The sequence below is a fragment of the Corythoichthys intestinalis genome, chromosome 21 (assembly GCF_030265065.1).
Source record: "Corythoichthys intestinalis isolate RoL2023-P3 chromosome 21, ASM3026506v1, whole genome shotgun sequence".
Taxonomy (NCBI): domain Eukaryota; kingdom Metazoa; phylum Chordata; class Actinopteri; order Syngnathiformes; family Syngnathidae; genus Corythoichthys; species Corythoichthys intestinalis.
The window spans coordinates 6,071,300-6,098,284 of NC_080415.1; the positions used below are offsets into that span (position 1 = coordinate 6,071,300).

Genomic DNA, 26,985 nt, shown 5'->3' on the forward strand with positions numbered 1-26,985 from the left:
AGGTGGTAAACCCCAACGCAGTGCGTCTCCGGCTCCCTGCACATTACCGGGTCCACCCCACGTTCCATGTCTCCCTCGTGAAACCGGTCTCCACTAGTCCCTTGGCCCCCCCTGTTCCGCCCCCTCCGCCGCCTCTGTCGGTCGACGGGGGTCCAGCCTTCCGGGTGGAGCGGCTTCTGGATGTCCGCCGCCGTGGCCGTGGGCTCCAGTACCTAGTTGACTGGGAGGGCTATGGCCCGGAGGAGCGGTCCTGGATCCCTGCCCGGTGGGTGCTGTCGCGGGCGCTCATCCGGGACTTCCACCGTGCCCATCCTGGGCGTCTCCGTCGGGCGCCTGGTGTCGCCCGTAGGGGGGGGGGTCCTGTTAGGTCCTCTTCCCCCTCCTTCTGAGACATGCCCACCTCCAGCAGGTGTGCATGTTTTTAGCTGATTGCAGGTCAGACGAGTGGAGCGGCCACAGCTGAGAGCAATGAACATCAGCCAGCTTTAAAAGCCCAGCAGACGCTCCACCTCGTCGCCCGATCAACTCGTCTGGTTTCGCCGTCAGTTGCTTCTCGCATTCCTTATATGATATCATTGATTCCCGGCTCACGACTACTTTGCTCTTGCCCCAGGTCCTGTTCTCTGCGCGCCCCTTGTCGGATTCTACGCCTGCCTCCTTCCGAGCTTCCACGCCTGCCTCCTTCCGAGCTCCCACGTCAGCTCCCCTGCTCCGCTCCCAGCAATCTACACCCAAGACAGCCTTGTGACCTACAATAAACGATTGCTCATTTTTTACCACTGTGTGTCCACTCTGGGATCCCCTATTGCTCTCGCACCTTAACAAAGTGAACCCTCTGCCTAAGGAGATTTAAAGGGCAATTAAAACCAATTTTTACCAAGCAATTTAAGTCAGGTGTGTGTGCCCGATCACTGATGTGCGGTTTAAACCTGCCCACTATAAAACACACACCTGGTAAGAATTGTCTTGATGAGAAGCATTCTCTGATGTTCATCATTTCTCAGTCAAAAGAGCTGTCTGAAGACCTGCGATCAAGGATTGTTGAATTCTATAAGCTGGGAAGAGTTACCAAAACATCTCTAAAAGTCTGGATGTTCATCAATCAACAATCAGAGAAGTTGTCTACAAATAGAGAGAGTTTGGCACTGTTGCTTCTCTCCCAAGCAGTGGCCGTCCACCAAAGATGACGGCAAGAGTTTAACGCAGAGCACTCAGAGAGGTGAAAAAGAACCCTAGAGTGTCTGCTAAAGACTTACAGAAATCACTGGCACAGTCCAATATCTCTGTGCACGCATCAACTATTTGTAAAACTATAGCCAAAAGAATCGTGTTCATGGGAGGACTTCACGGAGGAAGCCACTGCTGTCAAAAAAAAAACATTGTTGCTCGTTTAATGTTTGCAAAAAGACACTTGGACAATCGACAGAAGATTTGGTAAAGCATTTTGTGGACTGATGAAACCAAAGTTGAATTGTTTGGGAGTAACACACAACATCATGTGTGGAGGAAAAATGGAACAGCTCACCAACATCAACACCTCATCCCCACCTTGAAGCATGGTGGAAGGAGCATCAATATTTGGGGCTGCTTGTTGCCTCAGGACCTGGACAACTTGCAATCATTAATGTAAGAATGAATTTAAAATGTTAGCAGGATGTTTTGCAGGAAAACCTGAGGCCGTCTGTCAGACAGTTGAAGTTAAAAACAGCATGGATGCTGCAACAAGACAATGATCCAGAACACAGAATTAAATCAACTTCAGAATGGTTTCAGAAGAACAAAATACACATTCTGTAATGCCAAGTAAAAGTCCAGACTTTAGCAACCAGTGCGATGCTGTGGCATGACCTAAAGACAGCGATTCATGCCAGACATCCCAGGAATCTGACTTAACTACAGCAGTTTTGTAGAGGAGAATGAGCAAAGATTAGTCCTGATCAATGTGCCAGACTGATCTGAAGCAGCAGGAAGCGTCTAATTGAAGTTATTGCTGCCAAAGGGGGGGCTACAAAATACCAAATCTGATGGTTCACTTACTGATTTTTCCCCTTTCTGTCATTGTTTGCATACTATCCTCATTAAAATATGGAAACCTATAAATCTTTGGGTGGTTTTAGTTCTAGCAGACACTGTTTTTTCATCTGTTTTTCATCATCAAATTTGATTGTGATTTTTATACAGAAATGTGAGAAATTCCAAAAGGTTCAGATACTTTTTCATACCACTGTAAATTAGCATGTGCTGTTTATATCGTAGAATTATTTCAGGTAAAAAAAAAATTAGGTTAACCTGCATATGATGAATGAGCAGCACTAAAGCTAACAAAGGTATCACTTCAGTACTGGAAGCTCACAATAAATAAATTACTGTAATCTAATTCATTCAAGTTAATTTGAATACTGCAAACTCAAAATGAAACAAATAGCTAAAGTCTGATTATTAAGGTTAATTTGAGTCCTTAAAACTTGAAATAATTACCGTATTGGCCCGAATATAAGATGGCCCTGATTATAAGACGACCCCCTCTTTTTCAAGACTCAAGTTTGAAAAAAGACTTTTTTAACACCAAATTAATTTTTATACAGAAAATAATTACAGTACATCTGAAACATGATTATAACAATATATTTGAGATAAAAAGCATGTTATTTTGCCTCATTCAAATCTTAATATCTGAACATTTAAATATGTAAATTAAAGTGCAATCACATTCGTAAATGAATGGCTTCTGGTTTTTGAAATGTAAATAAACCAATCTATTGTGATAAAACAACAAAATTGCAATAACTGCATTAACCATCAAAGTGAAGTCTAACTGTAACTGAAGTCTTGAAACAAATCTTAATAAGGAAAAACATTGCAATGAAATAATGCAAACTGGTTAAACTTGAGAGTAGCTCAGATCTGTCATGACAGACATCGCTTCAATGATATCTGGCGCCATCTAGCGTCGTGAATGTGTATAGTGTCTAGACCGCAAATATAAAACGACCCCCACTTTTTCTGTCTTATTCCAACGCAAAAAACACTGTCTTATATTCAGGCCAATACGGTAAGTAAATTGCATCTAATTCATGTAAGTAACATAAATTACATTTTCCAAGACAGCAAGTTTACTTTTTTTTTTAAGTAAACCTATCACATTTTACAGTGTACACGAGGAGGGTCAAGTTATTAAATCCAAGTTTTTATTTTCGATAATCAAATATATATTTGTTTGCATGGAATTAGTTTGAGTGAACTGTTTATTCTAGGGATTTTGATGAAGAGCCGAAAACAGTGTATCTCTAATTTGTGCAGAAATGTGAGAAATTCCAAAGAATTCAAATGCTTATCCTTCTCAGTGTACGAATATCTTCTGTTCTACACAATACTGCCACAAATCTAGGCCGTATACATAGAAAACTAAAGCTCTAGAGCTAGATTTTAGATTTCAGAAGACTTGAAGCGAGCTCTACCAGAAGAAACGGCGACACAATGAAATAGCTGAAGCGCTATTCTTCCACTTAAAGCCCCTTGATATAGTAAACAGACAAATTTAACCAGGAAGCAGTCATTATTGAGAATGGAATCCCTCCTGTGTGTGTGGAGAAGGTGTGTGGGAGTACGGCGTGGGCTTTCCCTATAAAGAAGGACTCTAAAGGCCAGCCCACACGTTAGGATGCCGCCTGCATCCCTGCCATGACATCCAACTGGAGTCTGACAGCAAAACAGCCAACAAGGCAGAAAGTATAGAAGAAGAGGGCAACAAGAGAGACAGGGGAGAACAAAGGCTTTGTGAGATTTGAAGTGTGAAGAAAAGGAGTGTAATGTACACTGATATGGAGAAAGTTTGAGTCGGTGGGACCATCCTGGTGTGCAGAATTGTCTCACTCCTACATTCACATTCCTCAGCCCTAAATAAAGGCAGCAGATGGGCGAATACTTCCTTGCAGTGGAGTTACCTGCATGAAACGTGGAAATGTTTAGGAGGTGAGACTTATTTAGAGGGTTGGAACGACATCCAAAACAGCCAACATAGTTGCAGAATTTCTTTTGGAGAGGTTTGGTCATGAGATTAATGACGCAAATTGATCAAAGAAAGGAGAAGTTCTAATTTATCTGATAGCGCTTTGTCGAACTGGAGAAAGAAATTACTACTTAACCCTATATTGCCGTATGTATCACATTTGATACACCTAAAATTTCATGACTTTGAGACTAATTCAGAGTTTTGACATTTCTTTTTGAAAAAAAAATGATGGATGCAAGTCAACACATGCATCTGCAGGTTCCATGAAAAAAACCAAACAGGATAAAGCAAGGGTTATAGATATTTGAGCGCTTATTACACATATTTACTTTGACTTTTCTTTTTACAAATTTGAAGAAAAGTTTTCATCAGGACCTTATTTTTCAAATTTTGGGATTCTCTGATAATTGCTTCATATTGCTGGCATTAAAGGGATAATAACATACGGGATTGACATCCGTTACTGTAATAACCGTGTGAATAATTATGCCTTGATGAAGACAATATTGGTTAGTTTTTATTTACGTTTAAAAGTTATTATTGTTGTTTTTAGAAGAAGGAAACATTTTTGTGAATATGGGTAGAGGTTTGGACACACCTCATTTGTGCGTTGTCTTCATTTTCATGACTATTTACATTGTAGAATCTCACTAAAGTTATGAAAAAACTGTCTTTAAAGGGGAAATGTGAATTAAGGTTGGCCAACCATGTTTTTGATTAATATCAATGGCTAAACAATTATAAGCATATTTTCTTTTTTTTTTTTTAACGCAACCCTTCCAGATTCTTTGTTTAACCCATAGCAACGCCCCTGACAACGAAAATGCTTTTCTTCGGCAATCTTCGGAAATTACGTCACACCGGGAATTGCGAGGGAAGTTCGCCATAGAACACTATTGTTTGTTGCATTGCTTCTCGGTAAGATGCCACGGCGGTGTGTGGCGAGTGGCGATGTTTTGTTCTCACTCAAACGAAAAGTTGTATGAGTGGCAAAAGGATAGCAGGGCACGTAAATGGACATCTTTCGTTCGCACGAAGCGAATGAATTTCACGCCATCATCGAGTAGTGTTCTCTGCTGCAAACACTTCGAAGATGCCTGCTTCCTTAACCGGTCTGCTTATGATCAAGGATTTGCCAAAACGTAAGTGAGATTTTTATGGATAGATGACTGATGACTTTGTCAAAGCAGAGCTGCCAACTGTTGTGGAATGTACAGTAGAAGCTAGCGACGTTAGCCGAAAGCCAACTCGTGGCAATAGTTGTGGCATAGTTGTTGTTGTGTTCACTAGTGTTACGTCCCAAGGACGGCTCGCGGAGGGCGTAACATAAAACGAGCCACACAATTTCACAAGTGGCACAAAATTTACACAACAAACTCGCAATGAATATGGTAAATGGTAAATGGTGTTATATTTATATAGTGCTTTTCCACCTTTCAAGGCAATATGTACAAAATGTAGATGAAGCGCGGCTTCAGGGTTAGCCCAGGTCAAAACAACAAACAAAAGGAATCTACACTTGAACCCCAACTGCTAACTAAACCCTGATCATGAAAAAGAACGAAGAAAAGACAGCCACTAACCTAGCTTCTTACGCTTAAAAAAACAGGAGAAAACGGGTTGAACAGAAATGGCGACTTACCCCTTCTTGCTTCAGTGCTCTTATTTACAGTGGTGAACAAAAACGATCCAATAATGAATAAACACAAAAGACCTCACCGAAAAAGCGGGAGTGTATCAGAATAGCGATCAAATGCAAACGAGCGTGAATGGCGAGCTAACAGCTGGCGAGGAGGACCGCGGCAGAATGCTGTCAAATGTGAACGTTGACAGCTCAAGTCCCGCAGTGAATCATGGGAAATGTAGTCTCGGGACAACACTGAAGTGGTGCTTTATAATCTGTTCGCTTGCATGAAAAAACTACATTTCCTCACGCCATTAGACGCCACTTCCTGCTGATAGCCCAGGAAGTAGTAGTAGCTGGTAGTACGAGGCGAGGCGGAGATGAGCGACAAGCAAAACTTTGCGGTCGAATGTGGCGGCAGTCCGCTATTATTTTGTTTTCTTATTGTTGCCACAATAAAGTGGAGAAAGCCATCAACGACTCATCTCCTTCTTTCCCCCCAACGTTTTTATATTATTATTTTATATGCACGAGATCTGCCAAAATGAACATGCAGTCTGATTATTATTTTTTTAAACAATGTCATCAGATAGACAAAAACATAAAATTATGTGCCTGCCTCTTCAAATCATGAAAATAATAACAGCCTATATCTTACCAATCTTGTAATCTCGATGGGTCTTGTCTCCATTCCATGTCAGGTAGTCTAGGCACATTGTTTGCATCCTGATTAGCGTCTGGCTAATACATGTTGGGTCCAACATAAAATTCCAAGCTCTTCTACTCCCTCCAACTCTTCAAAAACTTGGATCTCCTCCCTTGCGCTCGATCTATTGCTTATATTGCTGTTTGAATCATTGTTTGAAGGGCTTTGTATGGCGGCCGTATGGAGCGCTGCCATCGATGTTCTCGGTGTGACGTATCACTTCCGGGTTCGTCCCCTTTCAGGCTCGAACTTCGGAAACGCGATTATTTTGTCAAATATACAACATATAAATTATTTTTTCATGCTTTATTTGTTGGACAATGTTTAATTACTTTAATTGTGACCCTATTTGGCATGTCATGAAATTACTTCACATTACAGCTTTAACGTGGCTATGATCTAGCTGGATAGTGAGAACATGTTATATATGTTCTAAAATTTGCAGGAAAAACTACCGCATCAATGACATTTATGATAAACCAAGATGTTTGAAAAGAGAGCAATCAATAATGATTTGTAATAACACATTTTAGACCATTTTTCTTTGGACAGCTGCTCCAGGTCTCTTGAGATTTGAAGGGTGCCTTCTCCAAACTGCCATTTTCAGATCTCTCCACAGGTGTTCTATGGGATTCAGGTCTGGACTCATTGCTGGCCACTTTAGAAGTCTCCGTGCTTTCTCTCAAACCATTTTCTAGTGCTTTTTGAAGTGTGTTTTGAGTCATTGTCGTGTTGGAAGACCCATGACCTCTGAGGGAGACTCAGCTTTCTCAAACTGGGCCCTACATTATACTGCAACATTTGTGGGTAGTCTTCAGACTTCATATTGCCATGCACACGGTCAAGCAGTCCAATGCCAGAGGCAGCAAAGCAACTCTAAAACATCTGGGAACCTCCGCCATGTTTGACTGCGGGGAGTTCCCAAAAAGCTCAACTTTTCTCTCATCTGACCAGAGAACATTCTTCCAAAACGTTCTGGGCTTTCTCAGGTAAGTTTTGGCAAACTCCAGCCTGGCTTTTTTATGTATCTGGGTCAGAAGTGGGGTCTTCCTGGGTATCCAACCATAGAGTCCCTTTGCATTCAGACGCCGACGGATAGTACGGGTTGACACTGTTGTACCCTCGGACTGCAGGACAACTTGAACTTGTTTGGATGTTAGTCGAGGTTCGTTATCCACTATCCACAGAATCTTTCGTCAATTTTTCTTTTCCGTCCACATCTAGGGAGATTAGCCACAGTGCCATGGGCTTTACATTTATTGATGACACTGCGCACGGTAGACACAAGAACATTCAGGTCTTTGGAGATGGACTTGTCGCCTTGAGATTGCCCATGCTTCCTCACAATTTTGCTTCTCAAGTTCTCAGACAGTTCTTTGGTCTTTTTTCTTTTCTCCATGCTCAATGTGGTGGTACACACAAGAACACAGGACAGAGGTTAAGTCAACTTGAATCCATTTTAACTGGCTGCAAGTGTGATTTCGTTTTTGCAAACCACATGTTATGTGCCAGAAGTAAGTAACAGGTGCTGTTAATTACACAAATGAGAGAAGCATCACATGATTTTTCAAAGGGTGCCAATACTTTTGTCCAGCCAATTTTTGGATTTTTGTGTAAAATGATAATGATTTAGTTTTTTTCCCCATTCTCTTTTGTGCTTTTTCGTTGCAAGCAAAATAAATGAAGATATTGATAAATAAAAAGACCAGCTAACGTTCTTCAATGTTGCAAATCTGAGTAAATGTTTCTCTCACAAGACAAAGACGAGGTGAGGCTAATCAGATGTCTTGACTCATGGCTCAACAACACTGATGTGGCATGGTTTGAGTTTGGTTCTATGCCCTACTGTGTCTTGTCCACGCATTGATTTCACCTGTTGTGGCCTGCCCCTCGTGTGTTGACTAATTCGCTGCTTCTTGTGTCACCCACCTGTGCCTCATTGTCTCGTTACCCCATGTCTGTATTCAAGTGCCCCATGGGCTGTTGGTCTTTGTTGTGACATTGTTCATGTCTATCCCAGTCTCTATTTCTGCGTCCTAGCTTTCGTGTTCCTGTTCATCTGGTTAGTAGGTTTTTGATACACAGTTGTTTGTTTGTCCTTGTTCTTAGTATCCTATTGTCTTTTGTTTGTACTTTGTTTTTGTTAACTTCAATTAAATCGTTTTGAGTTTTCCCCCACCCTGCCTTGCCTCACGTGTTTTCCCTGCAATTGTGTCCCTGCTGCTTACGTCGACGTCACACTGGCAAAGCATACAGAAACCGTGGAACGAGTCTCGACTGCTTTTGACGAGGAAATTGTGCTCTTTCATCAATTCAGTGTGAAAACATGTCCCCCGTTTAGGCATGTTTGCTAGCATTGTGGTAAAATCTCGGTGCTATTTTTAACTGAAGCCACTCTTGGCCAATCAGACCAGTTGCGACAACAATGGGGCTGAGTTGCGTCACATAAACGGAACTTTCTTTGAAAACTGGCTAATGGCTTGTGCCGGACACATCACTTAAAAGGCTGAGTGTCCGTCCTAAAACCAGACAGGACCCTAGATGTAGATGTTAATATTTTTGTTCAATGTACAAAAATAAATTTAAAGTTAATTGAAATGGTGAGTGAGTGGTTAGCACAGTTCTGAGATTAAGGGTTCAGTCGTGGGCTCAGGCCTTCCTGTGTGGCGTTTGCATATTTTCCTCGTGCCTACCTCGTTTTCTCCGGGTACTCTAATTTCCTCCCAAAAACATGCCTGGTAGAATGATTAAACACTCCAAATTATACCTAAGTATGTGTGTGTGTGTGCATGGTGGTTTGTCTCGTTGTGCCCTGTGATTGGCTGGCATTCAATTCAGCCTACTGCCCATAGTTAGCTAGGATAGTCTCCGGCAACCTCACGACACTCGTGGGATGAACAAAATGAAAGATGCATGAAAAGTTTAAAATGAATTAAAATATATTCATAATATATATATATTTATGAAAAAACTTTATTTTTATTGTAATTTTATCTTTATTTTATTATATTTAAAAAATATATAACAAAATTATAACATTTATTTTTCTGATTTTTTTTTTTTTTTTATGACCCTACTGCTGAAAAAAAAAAAATACCCAAGGGGGAAAAAAATGTACATAACCTGCGCGGATTAGCAGTAATTTATTCTTGTTTAAATTGAGAAATAAAACCCTGCAGGCGATTAAACCAAAACTGTTTTAATTAAGTACCTACTGCCCTCTAGTGGCGTTTCCTCTTCCCAATTCAACCCAAACGTTGAATGACTAGGAATTTCACAACCAATTTAACTCCCTGAAGCAGACGGACGGACGGACAGACAGAAGGATACATAAACTTTATTTGTCATTCTGGTATGCACAAGTGAATACAGAACGAGGTGTCATAGCATTTGACCTGCAGTGTTGAAAAAAATAAATAAATAAAATGAAGTAATAAAGTATAATAAGAATATGAATAAAGTAACAAAATGTGAATAAAATCTGGGAATTGGAGTACTGTACAACAGTGCAATAGGAATGTGCAAAACGAGCAAGCCAGGACGAGCTTCACAACAAGATACAATATTTCAGTATGCAGTGATAGGTAAATAATGTAAACAGTCTGAATGCTGTACAGGACTGCAGAGAAAAATAGATGTGCAATGTGCACCTCTTTGGCCCCAAATCGACAAACTATAGATATATATTTTTAATTGTGTTCTCTGTTGCAGTGCATTAAAGTGTAAATGACACAAGACAGCATGTTTATTTCATATTACATGTGGCATTTTATGCTCCTGAATGAAATGGACTGCTTGGATGTGTATGGAAGCGATTAATATATTTATTCAACGTTTTTAATCCCGTGCCATTAAAATGATTGACTTCCGGCCAGAGTCTCGGATTGAGGAAGGAGGCAAATGTGACGTCAGTGGATGAGATCATCTTCACTATACGGCCAGACTATTGTATGCAGAAGGACTGTGGATTCACCTGATTTTGCAGATTAATTTGTCTGTTTTTCATGTCACGCCAGCCCAATGTGCTGCAGGCTTTTGTTGCTAACCAGGGAGAGCGGTGTGCGCCTTTTTGGGTTTCCAAAATATCCTGTTCACCGCGAAGCCCAACAATCTAGGGTCCATTGGACGGACAAGAAGTAAGATAAGTGTTTTATATTATGTCAAATACTACGATCATGGCACACGTTTTAATAAGGAGGTTGCTGGCATTTTGTGGGTGACAATACTTGCCTTCATCGGCCGGCGACCATTGAGTGCTACAAGCTGGCAGTCGTTGGCAAGTGAAGGCGGGAGTGCTTGCTTTCATTGGCCAGTTTGTCTGCAGAGAATAAGGCATTTTCGGCGTTCATTCCCCTGCTGCGTGTTCGGCGACGAGCACTCACGCTGGACGCTCGCTGACGTTGCCCTGGGTCCGGCGGGACTGCTTGCCGGGGCCGCAGCAGGTGAATAACGAGCCGTAGTCCGCTGAAACCTGCTTGCCGCCAGAGGCTGGCTGATTGTTAAAGGCAATCACTCCCACCGCCGTCAGTGTAGTTTTGTGTGATTTTTTTTTGTGTTCGTAGGGCAAGGAAGAGATTTGGAAGAGCCGCTCGGTTTGGATTAGCATGTAGCCTAGCTCTCACGCCTCCTTTTTTGCATATGCTCTTTCCTCGTTCTCCAAGACACGGCAGGGAAATGACAAGTGCCGGACTAACTCCGGTGGCATAAAATACCGTTTCAGCACTCAGCAGTTTTGACCATTATGCAGTAATTTAGCCCTGTCATACTGAATAAATGCATTTTTAATAGGGCTGTCAAACGTTTAAATTTTTAATCGAGTTAATTACAGCTTAAAAATTAATTAATCGAAATTATTCGCAATTCAAACCATCTATAAAATATGCCATATTTTTCTGTAAATTATTGTTGGACTGGAAAGATAAGACACAAGATGGATATATGCATTCAACATACTGTACATAAGTACTGTATTTGTTTATTATAACAATAAATCAACAAGACGGCATTAACATTATTAACATTCTGTTAAAGGGATCCATGGATAGAAAGACTTGTTGTTTCTTAAAAGATAAATGTTAGAACAAGTTATAGAAATTTTATATTAAAACCCATCTTAATAAAATTTGTAAAATTTTCAATCAAAAAATAAACTAGTAGCCCGCCATTGTTGATGTCAATAATTACACAATGCTTATGGGTGCTTAAGCCCATAAAATCAGTCGCACCCAAGCGCCAGCAGAGGGCGGCAAAACTCCAAAAAACACAAGTAACAAGTTTGCATTGCACTGTGCTGTCATTTTAATCTGTTTGAGCGGGGCATGTGCGTTAATTGCGTCAAATATTTTAATGTGATTAATTTAAAAAATTAATTACCGCCCGTTAACACGATAATTTTGACAGCCCTAAGTTTTAATATTTCATACACCATTAAGCACAAGACTGTTATTTGTCATGACATTACCATTTACATAAAAGTCGGGGAATCAATACTTATACAAAGAATATTCTGTAATAATATTGGAGTACAGAGAGAAAAACAATGATGACATTTTGGAGTCTGCTCTAGTCATCAGCCTCGTGTTTGTTGTTATTGTTCTGAATCTTCCTCTTTCTCCAAATATGACTCAAACATACAGTGCCTTGCAAAAGTATTCGGCCCCCTTGAACCTTGCAACCTTTCGCCACATTTCAGGCTTCAAACATAAAGATATAAAATTTTAATTTTTTGTCAAGACACAATCGTGAAGTGGAACAAAATTTATTGGATAATTTAAACTTTTTTAACAAATAAAAAACTGAAAAGGGGGGCGTGCAATATTATTCGGCCCCCTTGCGTTAATACTTTGTAGCGCCACCTTTTGCTCCAATTACAGCTGCATGTCGCTTGGGGTATGTTTCTATCAGTTTTGCACATTGAGAGACTGACATTCTTGCCCATTCTTCCTTGCAAAACAGCTCGAGCTCAGTGAGGTTGGATGGAGAGTGTTTGTGAACAGCAGTCTTCAGCTCTTTCCACAGATTCTCGATTGTTTTCAGGTCTGGACTTTGACTTGGCCATTCTAACACCTGGATATGTTTATTTTTGAACCTTCCCATTGTAGATTTGGCTTTATGTTTTGGATCATTGTCCTGTTGGAAGATAAATCTCCGTCCCAGTCTCAGGTCTTGTGCAGATACCAACAGGTTTTCTTCCAGAATGTTCCTGTATTTGGCTGCATCCATCTTCCCGTCAATTTTAACCATCTTCCCTGTCCCTGCTGAAGAAAAGCAGGCCCAAACCATGATGCTGCCACCACCATGTTTGACAGTGGGGATGGTGTGTTCAGGGTGATGAGCTGTGTTGCTTTTACGCCAAACATATCGTTTTGCATTGTGGCCAAAAAGTTCAATTTTGGTTTCATCTGACCAGAGCACCTTCTTCCACATGTTTGGTGTATCTCCCAGGTGGCTTGTGGCAAACTTTAAACGAGACTTTTTATGGATATCTTTGAGAAATGGCTTTCTTCTTGCCACTCTTCCATAAAGGCCAGATTTGTGCAGTGTACGACTGATTGTTGTCCTATGGACAGACTCTCCCACCTCAGCTGTAGATCTCTGCAGTTCATCCAGAGTGATCATGGGCCTCTTGGCTGCATCTCTGATCAGTTTTCTCCTTGTTTGAGAAGAAAGTTTGGAAGGACGGCCGGGTCCCCCCCCAAACAGACGTTTGATTGGCTGATGATTCGACCAACACACACACACGCACTCACAGCCCCGATAGGAATATAACATGTCGACAACATGCCGCCTCCTCCGAAGAGGAGGGATGTTAGAAGTTTAGTTCAGCCACCACTGCCCAGCAGCAGCAAGTAATGTAAAAAAGCGTCAATGTTGTGGAGTTGGGCAACACACAACTAATTTTACAACTTAAAGTCTAACCTTATCAGTTAGTATAACATTAAACTGTGTGAATTTGCTAACCCGAAAACCTTGAGTAGGAAGCTGCTTAGAGAGGTGTCCTCCTGTATGTTTTCTACTGTTAACGTTAATTAAACTGTGAGAAATGCAGTGAGCCGAGGTTTAACCCTTTCTCCCCAATTTTCATTTTTTATTTATGTGGTCTTAAAGTAGTCCAAAGGAGCTTTCATTTTTTGTTGAGTTTGGCCGACCTTGTGGACAAAATCAGTTGTGTTTTACCTGAAGGAAGTCAATACAGATTTATTTTTGCATTGATCATTAAACCTATCAATTAATTAGGTTCATATTTGTGAAAAATGTAGCCCTGACCTCCGTGCACCCAATCGGTTTGGTCTTATGAATGTCCCCACCCCCAGCAAAAAGTGTACACATGCAGGTTATGCTGTTATATCGTCCCTAACAATGTTGAGACCAAACCTACAGTATGCCCTTACCTATGGGTAACGTGCATCATGAAAATAGTAGCCTATGTGATGCAAGGATGTGATAGAATGAGAATGCCGACAGTGAAACAGTGTGAAATGAATCGAGTTTAATATTATTTTCCAATGTGAAAAGCAAATCCAAAGGCAAAATTATTTGTTGTAAATTCACAGTTTATTGGATTTGTGAGAAGATTCATGTTTATTTCTTTACTTTTCTTTTTTTTTTTTAAAACAGATGACAGTGTACAAATTTGGTGATCATTTTGTGCAGGGTTTTTCATTAAATTTGATACCATTTGAGATGTAAACATGATAGAAACTGCACGGTCAAAGTTAATGCAACCAAGCAGGTTTAATGTTGAACAACATAAGATATATTTTCCTCAAATTTGAATGAAAATTTCTATCTGATGATGCTGCAGGCATGAAGATAAAAACATACATTTCGGCCTGTTTAAAAACATGCTGTCTATGATAAGAAATATGAATGGTAATTCACTTGGGTTTTACCTTGCTAGCTTAGACATTTTTTATTTTATTTTAATTTGGAAAAAAAAAATTCTAATACCTAAGGGTTTAGCTAATGCACATGTAAAACTCATGTGGTTCAGTAGCTTTCGCAAGGTAAAGAACCACTGCTCTAAATTGTCCAAAAGTGTGGTTCATTTGATGTGTTCGATTACATGTGGCGTGGGATTTTCTAGCTCCAGCTCATCAGTAAATCAAATGAGGATAAGCGGCATAGAAAAGGAATTGATGGATAAACAATAGTGCCCTTTATACTCAGATGATAAGTAAAACACTGTTTAAATACAACCTCTCAAAATTCCATACCATATCATAACACTAAGCAATATTCACTTTCTCTGTGATCTTTAATTGACATGATATAAAACACCACCGTATCACATACGTAGCAGTTATTATAAACATTAAATAACACTTAAATTTGGAACAAGAGCAAGACAACACATTAAAACCATCCACTTCACAGCATTTCATAGAAACAGAATATAAGCAGATGCATCGCAAGATCAGCATTAATGTTATATTCATATTGTATATGGATAAAATGCCTATGGCAGCAGGATTTAGATTTTAGATGCCTTGACGAGAATTCTATTTGAAGGTAAAAGGTCGCCCTCAAGTGGCCATTGGCAGAAAAGACCAAGCGGGCATCAACGTTCCTCATTGATCATTTTCCATGAAATTAGCCGGGAAAATTCATGCTATCCAAATCAGTAACTACCTCCACCATTTATTTATTCTGTTCAGTTTATGTTCAAGAAAACTCAAAAACTAATAAAGGGATTTTTAACAAACTCACAGCATATGTTTGTAATATGAAATGAAAGTGATTGAAGTTTCCTACTGAAGTCAGAAAAGGAATTTGTGCTACATATGCTAAGTAAGGCAAGTTAACTCCAATTTCCTGGCGGATTGATGATATTTCGGACGCAAGAGTAAGAGTGTCCACTCAACCGAATATGGTGTTGTTTTTAATTTGGCTGCTTAGGCGGAGGTCTTCACTCACAGAGTGCTCCTCTAGTTACACCATTACCAAAGGTAGACTATATATGGACTTTTTCAAGACCGGCCAAGATATAGCTGATCATATACTTCATAATGTATTGACGGGTCAGATCGGTCATGTACTGTGCCTCGCTTTCAAGTCAGGGGCCGCCCACATCAAGAGAAGCTATTCACAAACACACGCACGCAGGTATCTAACGCTGGATTTCTGTTGAAAAAGTACGAAAGCTGTACCGCATACAAACAGTAAGGATTGTCTCAGGAGTGATTTGTTCGAGGATTCAAGGTAATAATTATATTTTTTGTACCATGCATGCATTTTGAAACGTTGTGAAAAAAATCAATGGGAGAAATTAGCTGCTACTGCATTGGCATCATAGTTCGCAATATTCACGTAAAATAAATGCTAACTGCAAGATTTTTTTGCTTTTAACCAAGAATCGAGACTGTTTTATGTCCATATCTATAAAGAATTCAGTGATTTAAGCATTTATACCGGAAAAGCTCTGTTTACATCAGGCGGTCACTAGCTACATTTACTAACAGACTAGCATTGTACTTCGACATGTTTATGTAAAAATAAATGCTAACTGCACGTTATTTTTGCTTTTAACCAAGAATCGAGACTGTTTTACGTCCACATCTATAAAGAATTCAGGGATTTAAGCATTTATTCACAAGAATTTTCACCAGAAAAGCATTGTTTACATTGGGCGGCCGCTAGCTACATTCACTATCAGACTAGCATTGTACTTTGACATTTTACGTAAAATTAATGCTAACTGCAAGGTTTTTTGCTTTTAACCAAGAATCAAACCGGTTTTACGTCCATATCTGTAAAGAATTCGGGGATTAAAGCATTTATTCTCAAGAATTTTCACCGGAAAAGCTGTTTGCATCACGGGGCCGCTAGCTACATTCACTAAAAGACTAGCATTGTACTTCGACATATTTACATGAAATAAATGCTAACTGCACGTTTTTTTTGCTTTTAACCAAGAATCGAGACATCCATATCTATAAAGAATTCAAGGATTTAAGCATTTATTGACAAGAATTTTCAATGAAAAAAGCTCTTTGTCTGTGGTTCCACTTGGTCAGCTTTGACTGCCTCGCCAACCATGCAGGCCCCTATTTATCGGCCCCGTGCCCCGTGTCCCGCCAATACATTATGAAGTCTATGAGCTAATATATTAGAAAACTTATGTCAGCTGTTTGGGTGCTGATCTTTCTTATTAATACATCGGGCCGAAAAATTGACATTATTCACAATCAGCCAATATAATACGACAATTGTTATGAGTGATGAGCTTATTTAAAAAGATCGGCAGATATATCGGGCCGATAGATGGATCTGTTTTTCGATCACCCGATATCAGCTGATATATAGCCAGCGAAAAACAGGGTGGGGCAGAGCAACTTGCTTATTTAAATTTGGTGCCCTAAAGCCATGGTTGCTCTGAGGATGGTAGGGATGGACTTATTTGGGAGGGTTGGGCTTAAAGATTGGTTCTTAACGTGCATTATTTATTTTGTGTTTATTTTTCAGGAACCCCAGTGAGCATCATGGAGTGGACGAAGTTGGAACGTGCTTTAGCTGTTGAGGCATTTTTTTTCGTCTTGTTCCTGGCCGGCACTCGATCGTTTCATGGGTAAACAACTTCAGGTTAACAGGCGATGTAAAGAAAAAGATCTCCCTGACAGTCTGCCCACAAACACGCATCTGCTCTTGGGTTGTCTGCTCGTTCTGTGAGACAAATCCTCCGTGAATTATTGAAATTTCCCCCCTACAAATAAGCTTTGGTGCGGAACTTAATCCACGCGTTTTTTATTGCTCGCTTGAAAAAAAATGCCTCAACAGCGAAAGCGCGTTCAAACTTCGTCTACTACATGATGCCTACTGTGGTTCCTGAAAAATAAACACAAAATAAATAACGCACGTTAAGAACGAAATTTTAAGCCCCACCCTTTCAAATAAACCCATTCCTACCATCCTCAGCAAGTCCATCGACAGTGGTGGGTATGTTGTCCCGGGCCTCAGGACCATAGGGGCCCCTGAATGACCCTTCATATTGCCTCTGCAAAGCCCTTTGAGACAACCTTGTTGTGATATAGGGCTATACAAATAAAATTGAATTGAATTAATTTATTTTACTTTACATTCATATATTTCTTTTTTATTTAAATCATTGTCTGATTAAATATTATGTTCTACTTGATATATACTTAAAAACTTTAACATATTAAATATTTCAAATATTTTTTTTCCCTTTTTTTGCACAAGGGATGTGGAGGGGGCTGGATGTTTAGTTATTCTGTTTTGTTGCTTAGCAGGCAGGCATAGCACTCTCAGTTGTATTGTATTGTAGCCTACGTGGGATAATAGATGGAAATTGTTTGTTTATATTGTGTCACATCACATTACGGTCTGTTAAAATTAACTGTCCATGTCAAATTAAATAATTTGAAAATTTACACTGTCATTGCCTGCAAAGCATTAAAGTACTGCGTATGTTGTCGTGACAAGCCGGTGGCAGGGCTGGGTGTGGTGGGGGGGGGCCCTATAATGGTCTCTTGTCCCAGGGCCCCTGCAAGTCTGTTGACAGCCCTGATCCTCAGAGCAGCAATCGCTTCAGGGCGCCAAATTTAAATAAGAAAGTTGCTCTGCCCTATCCTGTGTAAGGGGACAGAAACTCTGGGTACCTCACGATACGATACAAGGCTCACGATAATGATGATCTCACAATATGCGATGCAACAATTATAGAATAGATGTATGAGTCAGGAATCATTCTCGGATATTCTACAAAAGAATAAATCAACAGAAAAACAAGCTATTTTCATCCTTTTGCTTTGAAATGGAATTCGCTTATCACTATTAAGACGTCCAATCTGTTCAGTCTATGGCCATCTGTAGCTGCCAATGCCAGGCAGAGTTCATTTTGGGGCACGTAGTTTCCTGTTGATTTTCGGTCGCTTCCTTTTTTCCTTTTGGGGCATTTACGGGTCGCTTCCTGCGGATTTTTGGGGCATTTACAAGTCATTTCCCATTGATTTGGGGTTACTGAAAAGGTGGCTCAAGATTGTTCCAAAATGAATAGGAAGTGACTTGTAAGTAACCTGTAAATGCCCTAAAATGAACAGGAAGTGACCTCTACATGCCCACAAAACACTGGCTATGAATGCTCTGGTTTCAGTGCCACTGACAGTGCTAGACGTCCAATTCAGTCAAAATAAATTGGATGGTTCGTGCAATGCTTTCACTAAGTTAAATTTTCAAAAGCTCCCACCTAGACTGAAGGGAGTGAACTTCTGCGCCTGCTGAGCACCAATCTCAGCCACATACAGTGCTCCTGACTTCAAGTCCAAGTCAACCAAATGGGGTTTGACTTCATCAGCCAATTGAATGACACTGACCACTTTGCACTGGCCGATTAAACCCACCGGTGGTGCGTCCAGTAGTGAAATTTGGTTGGTGTTGAGCTGGACTACGACAAAATATTTCTTATCGGGTGTTAGCCGGACTGAGTAGGGCGCATCCTCAGTGAAGCAACTTCCCCAAGATCCCAGCCAGTCACCTGTAAGGGAATTGAAGACTTGGATCCTCTTGTTTCCCCTATCAGCCACCCATACCCTTTGAGCATTGTCGATAGTCACACTATGAGGGATGTAGAACTGAGCCAGGCCTTGTCCCTTTTCTCCGTGTACCCACAGAACTTCCTGCTCTTTGGATAATTTGATGAGACGATTATTCATGCCACCATCACCGTCCACGATGTACATTTCTCCGGAGTCATGGACGACGATCTCAGCTGGCTGGTCAAACTGCAGAGGATTAAGCCCAGAGCCAGCTTCTCCTGGGGTGCCCAGCACCTGATGAGTAAATAGAACAAAATAAATCTATTACGGCCCGAGCACCAACTGGCGTGAGAGCCCTATTGTTTTGCAAAGGATTTTTTTATTCATGGCAAATGAAAATGGCCAATTTGGAGGACTGAACATGCTCGAAAACTCACCAAAATTTGCACATAAAAGCTTCGCGTAAATTTCGATAATTTTGCAACGTTGCAAAACAATGTAACAAAATGGCTCAGTGGCGCCCCCTTGAATTTTTCAAAAAGGCCTCTTCTATTTGGTTTTTTCAACATAGAGCGATGAAATTTGGGGAGTCGATACGTTGCGCAAAACTATTCCAAAAAAAGAGTCTAGATCCCATTTCCAAACCCAGCAGGAAATCGGATTGAATGTGAAAATTTTATCGATTTACAGGGCGCAATTTGAGACCTTGGCGCCTTCTCAAAAATGGTGAGACTGATCATGAGAAAATTGAGATCCTAAGTTCTCAAAATGCTGGGTGCCAAAGTCGGCCATTTTTTGGGCAAATATCAAAATCAGAAAATGATTAATAACTTCCTGATCCAATCTTTTTCATATTTGGCATGTATGTGAGGTATCTGAGCCTGAACACGACTGCATTCTTGGGGAAAAAAATAAATTGACCTCAAACCTACATCAGGGGGACCTTAAGCCATGTGTTCAGGTGCCTGATGAAAAATATTGAGGTTTTGTTGAAGCAGAGGGGTCCAAACAGAAAAGTGAAAAAGACCGTCGCCATTTTGTCTCGCCACAAATTTAGAACAGTCATAACTTGGCAGACATACAACATGTCTGCGCCAAACTTTCCATGTTTGTTGAGTCATGCCATGAAGGGTACTAGTAGCAACAAAAAGTCACTCATTTTACTTATCCATGTTCAGTTCTTTTCAGGTTGAGCATTGTAGTTACAAGACCTTTTGCAGACATGGGCCTTAAAATGAAGGCTCTGTCTGTTGCCGAAACAACTCTATGTCGCCATCAAAAGGAAGTATATTTCTTCAGGGACCTAGGCATTTTATAGAGCCACGGAAATTGGCACACTTGGTCGAATTGGCCCAATTAGAAAATTCATTTTGGTTTTGAATACGGGCGGGCTGCACAGCTCAGTAGCGCCTCCTTTTTTGCGCTACCCTCTTCAATAGGGGTTTTTCCACGTAGGTGTGAATTTATTTTCAACCCCCCCCCAAAAAAGGCGAGTTTCGAGCATATTAGGTTCTCATGAGATGAGAGGTTAGGGTTTAGGGTTTGAGAGAGAGGGGGACGATCTGCTACTTCCCTGACGTGCGTGACGTCCGAGTAGCACCAAACTGCGAGGGCCCGTTCAGTCCTGTTTGCAGTCCTACAGTAGTATGATTTTATTTTTTGTGATCTCATGGGGGGGGGGAAACAGCGCCGAGAGCTAGGTATGTGCCGGTAGTAGATTTTCACGGTACGATAACCGTGAGCAAAAATACCGCGGTTTCACGGTATCACGGTATTGCAATTATAGCTCCAAAATTTTGAGATATATGGGTTTAAAAAAAAAATTTTTTTAAATCCATTGAACAGGATTTTTTCAAAACATATTTGCAAATTGGAACATGAATATAATGTGAAAATAAATAAATTAACAAAAAATAACAAATATTATATAAAATTAAAATAAATAGAACCTAGACTATACCCACAGCCACAGCTCAAGTTGCTCAATATTAGAGTAAGAACAAAATAATTGCTATAAAAAGTAAAAACACTTGTAAATAAAATTAAAAATATATACTGTATGACTTTTTTTTGAGGGGGGAAGCTCAAGTGAAGTTTCGCCATTTTCAGCCACTGTGTCAACTCTAGTCTACATGATGCCATGCCTTTGTGTTAAAAAGAACAAAGAATTCATAAGTTAATAAGTTAGTTAAAAATGTAAAAGTTAGTTTTATAAATTAGTTGAAATGTAAATATTGTTGAGGTTTCAAGGTTTCATCTAAAAAAAAAAAAAAAGTGAGGAGTGAGACCTCCTCTCTTAATTAGCGATCTTTGACGCGATTCTTTTTCTTTCCCCCCTTCATTCAAGCTTTTCTCTCACTCAGCGGCTGTGAGACATAAAAGAAGCTGCTCTCCCAGTTTAGCCTAGGCCAGTACTTCTCAAATAGTGGGGCGCGCCCCCCTGTGGGGGCGCAGAGCGATGCCAGGGGGGGCGCATGTGACCTCGGGGAACATGCATTTTTTGTTTTTTTGCCGTACTGGAATAAAGTGTACTTGCACATCCACTCAGTAGGTGGTAGTGGCGCTCTCATTTTCAGAGTGCGCGCAGTATTTTTGAACTAAGGAAGAGCACTCAGCACACACAGAAAAACAGATATGAAGAGCAGTGTGCCACCGCCGTTTTCGAAAGCCGTTTTCCGACCGGACTCACTCACGCAGCGACCCACTGTCTTGTCCGGTTCTCACGTCGCCGCCCGAGAAGTGCCATTTTCGGCTTGGGATCGGCACGACGACCGCCCTCACCTACGGTTCTACCTCGGCCGCCGAGAATGCGCTTTTTTCGTGCCGTTTGCCTTTTAGCTTTGACTTTTAATATAGTGGGTGATGAGGAAAGACCACTGTCTGTTACTGTGTCTAAAAATAATTATAGCGGACAGCCAGAAGCCAAATCAATTAAGACGCCACTTAAAGACATTAGACCCCAATCTCATTGATAAGCCGCTTGATTGTTTTTCAGTGAAAACGTGCCGAATATTGCCAACAATTGTCCTGCTTTGTCAGTGTTATATCAGTAATCCACTGAGCATTGTTAGCATGCTCATTGAAAAATAACTCCACACCATTGCAAAGGAGGTAAATACTGTGAGCCACAAAAATACAAGCTGTCCTGTCCAAGGACACTTTTTTTTCCTTTTATTCAGTTTTGTTTTTTCGGTCAAATTTTTGGGCATATTGTCCTCATGGGTGAATGTTTCTAATCAATTTTAATTTGTTATTATTTACTGATTTTATTACATTTTATTTTTCTGTATGGTCAAAAATGTACCTTGAGTGTATTTTTTTACAGTTTGGATGTGACTTTTTTTTTAATTCAGGCAAATTGATGCACGTCAAGTCTTCTCTGTTACAAACAAAACAATGTTAATAAAGTTATACTTTATTATAAGTTGATCTATGTTACTTTTTCTCTTTATTAGAAAAAAAAAGGAAACAATGTTAGGCAGATGCGTATTTATAATAGTAATTTTATAGACAAATGATACTATTTACAGTGGCGGCAGAGAGTTTGGGGGGGCGCGAAACATTTACGTCTTCCTTGGGGGGGCGTGACAGAAAATAATTGAGAAGCACTGGCCTAGGCTAACATTCGTCTTTGTAAGTTTTAGTTAGTTTGTATATTGAATTTGAAAGGAAAATGTGTGTTTAGTTTTTGGCGAACTTTTTAATGGTGCTACTGCTATCCTGTTGAACCTAATCACACGTGGAAAAATACAATTGTACAACGTTTTAAATGTATTTATTTGTATATTTCACCACGATTTGAGAGCTCAATAAATTGAAGAAAAGTACGCCTTGTGTTTGGAGGATTTGTTTTTGGGTTTGCTGGCTGTTTAGTGACACTCACGGCAACAAACGGGAAGGGGTGAGCGGTGCCGCACCAAGCCACTTCGGCTGCATTTTGGCACATGAAAAATAGCGAATACCGTACTAAGGTATGAGGGAAAATTTTAGTGGTTTTGAAACCGCGACGTTTTCACACCACGGTAAACCGTGAAACCGGTAACCGGCACATGTCTACCGAGAGCATAGATTGCACCAAAGCCTTTACATTTGTCATCTATTTCCAATGTCTGACACAATGACTGAAGAGTCTAAAATCTCAGGAGCTCTGTGATGTGGAACATCTGAGGTCAAATTCCACTCAAATCATGCAATTGAGAATTTGACTCAAATGCAGGGGCTGCAGTGGCTATAATTTCTTGCTGGAACTCGATCAAATACAGTGGTGGAAGGGGCTATAATTTCTTGCTGGAACTCCTTGAAATAAAAGTCGCCAAGGAGCCAGAATTTTCTTTTTTTTGGGGGGGGTGGGGGTTCATATTGCTACAAACAGTAAACAAACAAATCAAGTTTGCACGTTTACATTTCAGGGTCTGGTCTGATAGGTTAAACACTTTTGAATCATCCATTTCTTGGCTACTCTTTCCTTCAAAATTTCAGTTTTCTTTTGAAAGGACTCATGAGAACTATCCTGCTAATTCATCAACTGAAATTCAACAGTTCCCTACATGGATTTCAAAATGTCAGGTTTTGACCCCTGTGCTACAGGACTGCACTGCTGCACTGTTCAAGAGACTACAAGTAGTTCCCTGGGTACGACGTACCCAACTTACGTGATTTCGACTTTACGATGCCGGAGCCTCATCCGCCCTCTCGTCTCCAGTTTTTTGGGTTTTTTGTCGCGGAAACATTTTTGTAATTTGCTGCGAGCCAATAAAAACTGGGCCATAGTTTGGAAACCCCTAAACTCAAAAGGCATACTCATTAATAACATGTAAAAGTCCATAAATTAGCCACATGGGACTATATGATACAAGGTTTACAGCAGGGGAAAAAGTAGTGGCTTTTAGTCCAAAAATTACGCTAGGTGAACTTACCACGAATCGTTGGAAAAAAAAAAAAAAAAAAAAGGTTTCAGAGACCAAAAATACCATGGAAACACTCTTCACAGTGATCATTATCAAAGATTATTAAGCACCTGACAAAATCATGTATCAAAAGCTTACCTGCAGAAGATTGCCTGATGGTGAGTACTGTTTGATGCAGTGGCCATATGGACCATTGCCCACATCTGTGATCCAGACAGTTGGGTTTGACATTGCATCTGCTAAAAATATGCCATGGGGCATCTCTAAGGTAGTTGTATTCCAGGACATGAGGAAATCGCCCTCTGTTGTAAACACTAGCACCTTGGGCACATTGTCACCTATGAAGGGTAAACACAAGACCGTGTGGCATGTTAGCTAATGACTATTTTGTAGGGATGTCCCGATCACATATTTTTCACGCGAGTCAGAGTCACCTGATTTTGAGAATCTGATGACATTTTTTTTTTTTGCAGTGTTGTCACAGATTACTTGAAAAAGTAATTTATTACTGATTACGCCTCAAAAAAGTAATTTAGTTACTTTACTGAGTACTTTATTATCAAAGTAACAAGGTATTTTGAAAGTAATTTAGCTGTTATAACTGACAAACTGCATGGAATTTGTTTAAATCAACTCCACCGACTAATTAAAGCCCCGCTAACTCGAAGATTAAGCCTAATGTCAAAAATTCTGAACTTCGGGTTAGGGTTAACAGCATATCAGTGCCATTGTAAAACAATGCAAATGGACTGCACGATAATCAACAACACACAAATGAATCATGCAATAAATAGTGCAAGAAACACAAAGGTGGGGGCACAACCCAAAAGTATGCCGTACACACACGCGGTCAATTTGGCCACAAAACGTGGCAACAACTTAGCACTTTACACTCAATCGGACTTACAACACATCCCAAAAATGCTAAATGAACACGTCACCTCAAGGCACAAATGTCCAAGACGAATATGATGTAAACAATTCTTGCAGACTTCGCGAGGACGAGCGAAAGCGACGACTACCCGCCGTTGCAACGGCAAAGCTACGAAACAGCTGGCAACATAGCGGCTCCAACCTATTGCTGGAACCTTCTAAAATGAAGAGAATATATGTTCATTCATGAACGCACACAGATCAACATTCCATTGCACATTTCAATAGGTGGCTGCACTCAGCTCGAATGTGCACTTGCACTGGCCTGGCACACATCTTTCTCAGTCCCAAAAGACTTAGCGCGTGTGACTCGAGGGCAAAACCGGAAGTACCTATGAGCAGTGACCATGGAAATGAACATTTTCTTTTCAAAATGCTCTTCGTACATTACCACTATATTCTTCATTCTACATAATGAGGCAATAACAAAATAGTAACGCACAGACTTCAAGGAAATTTACTTTAATTAGATTACTGGTTTGGAAAAATGATCGCGTTAGATTGCATGTTACTGAAAGAAAGTAATCAGATTACAGTAACGTTGACAATACTGGTTGTGCACCACAATATAAAATCTTGATTCCAATCCTCTAAAAATGATGTGATCGGACCAGATTTCCGATCACATGATCGGACATCCTTACGATTTGCATATGTTCACATGCATTTGAAGACTTACATTGACATAAACTACATAAAATATGTTGGTTAATAATACATTTACCTCGCTGTGCCACGTACACCACACCAGCATACTGGTTAACAGCCACTCCAAACACAGTCCCAGAGAAGAGTTCCGGGTTTCTGGGCCAGTTCAGGTCCAGTTTGTACAGTGGCCTGCCCAGCAGCTGATAGTCCTGTATGAGGACGGACTTGAAAGCTGCTTGCTGAGGGTTAAAGACGCCGTACAGCACCATCATGAGAAAGAATAACGAACCCATAATGGTCAATATCGCGCATGTATAGCTTCTACTTTTCATTGACATCTAAGGAGAGACACAGACGATATGCACTATAAACCGCACATAAAGCATTGATGAACCAATTGCAAAGGTCCGCTTGCTAATATTATCACGTGACGTCGTTTATCATTTACTTCCTGGTGAGTCCATGCGGCTGTATCAAGTTCCAAAATCCGTTTGACGAAAAGCTGTCGCCCTTTTCTTCCGCCGACACAATAAAATAATTATCACGCTGTATTATTTTTATTTATGAAATTTCCAGCCAAAGTATAGAGACACTAGTATTGTGCTTGAGTCGCCCTTCTATCTTAAAATACTACCTGAGTGGGGAAACACTGAGAAGAGGGTAAAATGAGCCAGAGGTAACTGAACACAACCTTTGTCATGTGACCATATGTTCAAGAAGCGCCCATTTTTTATTTTATTATGATTTTTTTTTTTATTTTATTTTTTTTAAATAAGTCATTTATTTATTTTTTTAACTAAACAACCACACAAACGTTACAACACAAGTGGCATGGTACATTGTTAAATAACTCTAAACATAACAGAAAAGCCTAATAAATTATCATGAATCCAACATCAGAAATTACAATCACAAGTGACTAAGTATTAAAAAAGAAAAAAACAAAAAAGAAAGAAAAAATAAAATAAATAATATAAAAATAAATAATAATTTAAAAAAAAAAATAGACAATAATAGCAAAAGAAGAATTTTAGGGTCTATTAGCCAAGTCCAGCTCTTCCACAATCCTACACAGTTTCAAAGCATTTTTCCCCTTCATACATTTCAAAGAAGAAAAATAATGACATTATTTTTCGTGAAAAAAAAAAAAAAAAAAAAATCTGGAATAGTTTCAAAATATTTGTTTTTATGTATGAAAATTTTAGCAAGAATTATAAATGCGTTGATAGCTAGGTCGTGCGATGACTCTAATACAGAAATACCCTATAAAACATTTTCTTTTGTGTAATTAGATAGATAAGCCAATTTAGGAAATAACCAGTCATACAAATCTTCCCAGAAAGAATTAACAAATTTACAATCAAAAAAGAAATGGTCAGTCATTTCAATGTCATCATTACAAAAAATACAGCTGTTGTGGTCCAAATCAAAACGGAGCCTTAAATATTTTGAAGAGGGGTACATTCTGTTAAGAATTTTTTTTTAAAAGACTTCCTTTGCCTTTGGTGAAATTGGAAACTTAAAGAGTTTGAATCTCATAATGTCAACATCTTTCTTAGAAAAAAATTGCAGAATTGAAGTTCTGTTTAACGAAAATGGGTACATTTTGTCCATAAAAAAATTCCGAATTTTGACATTGGGTAAATTAGAATCATTGATAT

The 26,985-nt window shown here is 39.9% G+C and overlaps 1 protein-coding gene across 1 annotated transcript; it reads right to left on the reverse strand.

Annotated features, from left to right (window-relative positions):
* Positions 1–13,874: 13,874 nt before the first annotated feature.
* Positions 13,875–25,746, reverse strand: LOC130910040 (NHL repeat-containing protein 3-like). Its single transcript, XM_057827068.1, has 3 exons — positions 25,401–25,746; positions 23,882–24,081; positions 13,875–19,130 (listed from the first exon to the last, which is right to left on the reverse strand). Exons 1-3 carry the CDS (start codon positions 25,660–25,662, stop codon positions 18,534–18,536), a joined length of 1,059 nt encoding a protein of 352 aa, XP_057683051.1. The 5' UTR covers positions 25,663–25,746; the 3' UTR covers positions 13,875–18,533.
* Positions 25,747–26,985: the final 1,239 nt, after the last annotated feature.

Coding starts and splice junctions, on each gene's coding strand:
- LOC130910040 (XM_057827068.1), bottom strand. CDS start 25,662: ATGTCAATGAAAAGTAGAAGCTATACATGCGCGATATTGACCATTATG. Junction 24,082..25,400: donor GGTGTACGTGGCACAGCGAG/GTAAATGTATTA, acceptor TACCCTTCATAG/GTGACAATGTGCCCAAGGTG. Junction 19,131..23,881: donor CATCAGGCAATCTTCTGCAG/GTAAGCTTTTGA, acceptor TTTACTCATCAG/GTGCTGGGCACCCCAGGAGA.